At 45.6% G+C, this 5438-nt stretch overlaps 2 protein-coding genes across 2 annotated transcripts; one reads left to right on the top strand and one right to left on the bottom strand.

The window, feature by feature from the left end:
• Positions 1-1360: 1360 nt before the first annotated feature.
• Positions 1361-2825, bottom strand: LOC108164306. Its single transcript, XM_017299955.2, has 4 exons — positions 2589-2825; positions 2082-2536; positions 1742-2029; positions 1361-1676 (listed from the first exon to the last, which is right to left on the bottom strand). Exons 1-4 carry the CDS (start codon positions 2699-2701, stop codon positions 1528-1530), a joined length of 1005 nt encoding a protein of 334 aa, XP_017155444.1. The 5' UTR covers positions 2702-2825; the 3' UTR covers positions 1361-1527.
• Positions 2826-3151: 326 nt separating this feature from the next.
• Positions 3152-4526, top strand: LOC108161460. The gene is made up of 4 exons (XM_017295723.2): positions 3152-3354; positions 3428-3882; positions 3945-4232; positions 4297-4526. The coding sequence occupies exons 1-4, from the start codon at positions 3242-3244 to the stop codon at positions 4428-4430; spliced, it is 990 nt and encodes a 329-aa protein (XP_017151212.2). The 5' UTR covers positions 3152-3241; the 3' UTR covers positions 4431-4526.
• Positions 4527-5438: the final 912 nt, after the last annotated feature.

Raw genomic sequence — 5438 nt, 5'->3', positions numbered from 1 at the left:
CCCAATCGCCCTCCCCGACCAGTCCCCCACCCATCCCCGACCAATCCCGGACCAGCCAGAGCGGAAATGTCTTCGGAGAATGGGTATCGAAACACGACCAGAAGCCGCGACCAGGCATAAAGATGTCAAGCCCCGAACGGGTTGGGTGTGGGGACAATTTCCAGTTCACTGCGTGTGTGTTTCTGGTTATCTGGGATTTATTTTCGGTCGCGGGCATTTGTCAGCCCGCTAATCTCTGTCTTTGGCGCGCGTGTAAATTATGTTTTTAAATATTTTTGCCACATTTCATTTATCTGTTTGACATTTGCGCATAATTAAAATGCAATTAAATCGCCAGTAAATAATGCACAAAATGGTATAATTTTCAGAGCTGCAGCATCCAGCCGAAAAGCGCATCAATTATTAAAAAAGAGCCACGATCCGGCCCATTAAAGTGTTAAGCCCGAAACTTTTGGTGAGAACTTTTAGCGAATGGGAGAGAGAGCTGAACCGGGCCAGGCCAGCTCATGTCAAGGGGTCGACAGGTTAAACGACGAATCGAGTCGACTGTCAATATATAATTGAAAATCAGAGCCGTCGCGACGGCAGAAATGTTTTTTTTTTCAGTGTCTCTTTTCGGGGGTAATTAAAAAAGTTTTCCCAATCGAAAAATAGAAAGAAAATACCAATTGACAACGCCCTTTTTTGGCCATCTATAGCGGGATGGAAGACACTAAATGTCGAGCGCTGGGAAGTGGACGCAGGAGCTGGCTGGGAAAACATTATCCTGGCTGACGTAATTAAAAAGCCGTCAACCGAAGTTGGCGCAGTTTGTGCTTAATGTCCAATTGATGCACAGACCGGGCCGTTAGCTGCACTCTGATCTCGGACTTGGCCCTGTCTGCAGCTTTCTAATTAAATAAGCCAGCGTCACATTTGTCTTGAGTGTCCGACAATTCGGTGACTTATGATGACTGCAGAGCGGGCGACAAAAGCCGGATCCGGAGCCGGACCCGGACCCAGCTCGGACCGAGTGAAGAAACAAAGCATGAGGCTACTTGGGGCAAGAGATTTATGAGGTAAAAGCAATTAGAAAGTGGCATTAACAAGCGAATGCAGCGCGGAACAATTAATAACAGTTACCAACTGCAGTCGTAGGTCAAAGCCAAAGACAGAGAAAGATGTGCAACGGGGAGTGGGAGTGCAGAGTGCAAAGAGGAGCGGAATATGAAAGGATATGGGGTTAAGGGTCACTTAGTTTCAATGGCTTTCGCCATCTAAAGGTTTTTTTGGACCCAGAGGGTTTGGCCGATAAAAATAGATCGAATGATTTATAACTCTGTGCTGTAGGGGAGCTGAACCTATTTAAAAGTCATGTTTATTATCGATGCTGATATTAGGCCCGAGAGTATCGGTATTTTATTATCTGATGCTCATACGTAACGCGAAAATACAATATCACGGAATCTAAATGAATTTTTTTTTTCTGAATATCTTGTAGTATTCTTTTGAATTTAATTCCAACGAAAACATTTAAATTTGGCCCGGCTAGCAGAGGGTCCCTTCTCCAACGGCATGTTCATCCGACGTCGTATCGCCTTGTGATGCTTTCAAGACTCCCATCAGTATCTCGACCTCGGCCTTAACGAAATCCAACTGTTTCTCAACGTCGTTGCGAGAGGCAGCCGGCTGTAGATCTGTGAAAGGATTGGCAGGACTGATTATCCGCTTGAATGGAATGAGTACTGAACCAGGAACTCACCACGACGCTTGCAGAGCGTGCGGTACAAGACGTTGACGCCATCCAAACTACGCTCCTTGTCCATGTAGCTGTTGGTTATGGTGTCCTTGGTGGTGGCCAGGATGCTCTCCCACTTTAGGCACAAGACCCTCGACTCATTGTACGAGCGCTCGAGCTTGGCCAGATCGTTTTTGAGGCCCAGTACCGTCAGGGCAGCCTCATTGGTGACCTTCACCATACTCTTGCGCATTTCCTCGATTTCTTGTAGTTTCTTCTGCTCCAACTGATTGATTTCGACCTGTGCAAGCACTAAAATAATGTTTCAGAGAGCTGTTTTGAGCTCAGCTCATCGCATGCTCACTTAGGGCATCACATCGGTCCATGCAGTCCTTGGGAGAGACGAATATATCGCAGACCTTGACCACCTCGTCCAGAACCTTCTCATACGGCTGGAACTCCTGAACGGTGGCCTTGAGGGCTTCCCGGAAGGCCTTCAGCTCGCCTATGGAGCTCTTGAAGTTCTCAATGCCCTCGCTCAGTTCGCCGTGTAGGGCAATCTCATCGTTGATGGTCTTGTCCGCCGCCCGCTTCTTGTCCACGCAGTCCTTGATGAAGCTGTTAACCTCGATGAAGCGCTTCCTGAGTCGCTCCTGGATCTTGTACATCTTTCGCACGCGGGACGAGTTCAGCTCCGTCTGCCTTTTGGCACTGGCCAGCATCTCCTTCTGCAGCTTGGTCATGGCGTCATGCTCGCGATGGTTCTGAATGAACAATAGCTCGATGGAGTCCCCGGCAGAGTCGGAGTTTGGCGGTTTTCTGTTAATCGATCTTTAATCATCTTGGGGATACGTGATGTTCCAGAACTTACACAAAGAACTTGTCCTGCATCTTAGAGTTAAGGTAGTCCCCAACAGCATGCTCGGGCCGCAAGTCCAAGTTGCCCAAGACATCGAGCTTCTTGGTGGGCTTAACGCGTGGCATCTTCGAGCTGTTGACCGAATCCCCTGACTTCAAAATGTAGCAAAGAAATTTGTGGGATACTAATCTTGTGAGTTTCTGTTTCTGTTTGCTGTAAGCTGTGTATTATTATTGTAACAAATTTTACGAGACCTACTTGGAACATGATTTTATTTGGATGAAAAGAAAAACATTCGTTGCCTGAGCGATCGAAAATCGCCAAGGCAATAGTTGCCATGGGCTTGAAAATGACGAAAGGGAAAGAGTATCCCTTCAAGAGTGTTAGTAATACATTTGTACTACAATTCCCAAATGAAACCAGGAATAGTGCTCAAATTGAATCTTCATAGATTGCAGCAGGGGACTAGTCTTACAATAATGGCAAGAATTTGATAATTACGTTACTAAATAAAGGGAAAATGATCGATCGTACTACCATTTAGGGCAGTTAAACAGTAGGCGGGGAGTTGTCCTTACAGTCTATCAGTTATCCAAATACTTACAGAGAACGAACATATTCTCCTTACAACATATTTTATAAGAGGTTTTATATACACCGATAAAATGCCGCGCCACAAGCCCACCCTCACAATTGATGTGGTCGGGAACTTGGACCTCCGTCCCGAGCACTCCGTGGGCGACTACCGCCTCTCGCGCCAGCAGGACCAGTACTTTGTGTAAGCTGACTAAAGTATTGCTCTTTTAACTGAATAGTCCTCATCGACACCTGAATCCCTCGCGGTGGTTTAGAAAGCCTCCCAACTGGGACTCGGCTGGAGACTCGATTGAGATAATCTACATCGAAAATCTTCACGAGAACAATGCGATGAAGGCGCTGCAGAAGCAATTGCTGCAGGATGCAAAGCGCCAGTCCCTGGTCAACAGCCAGCGTACTCGGAAGATGTACAAGATGCAGGAGCGCTTGCGCAAGCGGTTCATCGAGGTGAACAGCTTCATCAAGGACTGTGTGGAAAAGAAGCGGGTGGCGGACAAGATCATTCATGAGCAGAAGGCCCTGCATGTAGAGCTGAACAAGGGAATCCATAGCTTCAAGAGCTCCCTGTCCGAGCTGGAGGTCTTCCGCACTGATCTTAAAGACACGGTTGCCGAGTTTCAGCCATACGAGCGCGTCCTTAACGATGTGGTGAAAGTGTCCGATATCTTTGAGTCACCCAAGGACTGCATCGATCGCTGCGACGCATTGAGTAAGCGCTTAGACATGGGTCATCCAATGTGTCTCTATATCAGAGTGTTGTTTCCTGCTTAGTGCTTGCCCAGGTAGAAATCAGCCAGCTGCAGTTGCAGAAGCTGGAGGAAATCGAGAATATGCGGAACCGGATGCTCCTGATTACCAACGAGGCGTCTCTTACTGTGCTGGGCCTCAAGAACGATCTGGGCAGGATGGAGCGCTCGTACAGAGAGGCGCGTCAAACGTGCCTCAAGTGGGAGAAGATTCTGACCTCCTGTAAGGACGTCATCGCCAAAAACAATCTGGACAAGGAATGTTCCATGGAATGCATCTTAACCCTGTATAAGATGATATGCAAGCGGCGCGGTAAGTGTAGTCATCAACCCGGCCATGGCCGTTGTTCAACGAAGGATCCGCATCTATTCCTCAGGCATAAAGCCCAGTCTACGAAGTTATGAAATGCCCCTTATCCTAGACTTTATCAAATATGAGGTTGATCTCTGGAACGATGTTCTTCGGGAGATGGACACCTCGTCTAAGGCCGGCAAGAGCCGTTTGTGTTAACGGAGTGGTAATTAGTGTTCGGTTGGTTACATTCATGAATTGTTCTGTTAGGTACCGAAGAATTCTATTAATAAAAACATTATTGATTTGACTCGATGAAAACGGTTTCGCAGAATAGAATCACTTATTTTGGAGTAGAGATCTTAACTTAGATCGTTTGAGGTGTAACAAAAACAAAGAAATTGACAAAGAATAAAGACTTGTCTGAAGAAGAGGCACACGGAATTTAATTCTTCAAGGAAATTCTTGAAGAGCAGGGATAAAGCTATGAGTGTTGCAGTATCATCAGTAGCAAAGTCCTAGTAGTTTTCATCTAATCTAATCTCATGCTAAATAGTCCCGATTCACTTGTGGCGACAACTCTCTGAAATCCTTTGAAGTTAACGTATTGAATCGAGGGCATTTGAGAATCTCAATCAGAGAATTTGCATTAGAGAACAAGGGTGTATAATAAGATACTAGATACTAGATAATAGATACCATTCTCAATGCAGATTTAAAGAATAGATATATCAATGTGTAGAAGTGTAGAAGAGTATAAGGTAGGAATCTTGTAGTGATTCAAGTCGTGTGCATAACAATTTTTTTAGAGTAATTACCAATTTCTGCTATTTATGTTCCAGGAGAAAAAACATGTAAAATACATTTTTCAAAGGGGTTCGAAAACAATAAATTCCTGGAGAACAATCTGAGCGCCTCACAGAATGGTACTCGTATGTTAAATAGCAAACGATTTTTTGGCTAACAACATTCAGGATCAAAGAGGCGTCCTTTCGACATTACCCCACCCTAATCCCCAATCCCAGCAAAGTTAATGAACACATACATACAGCACACCCTTCATTCAGTCCCACCTTCTGTTGATAGCGCTACAAAATTTGTCTAACCCCAAAACCCTGGCCACTCCCAAACCTCCAGCATATGTATGTTTGCTTCCGCACCCAGACAAAGACATCGAAATGGTACTTGCCTAAGCCCAAGGAAAATCAAATGAAACTGGATGAAAGA

Source organism: Drosophila miranda, chromosome 4, assembly GCF_003369915.1.
Source record: "Drosophila miranda strain MSH22 chromosome 4, D.miranda_PacBio2.1, whole genome shotgun sequence".
Lineage (NCBI taxonomy): Eukaryota > Metazoa > Arthropoda > Insecta > Diptera > Drosophilidae > Drosophila > Drosophila miranda.
This window is presented reverse-complemented; position numbering and strand designations above follow the sequence as displayed.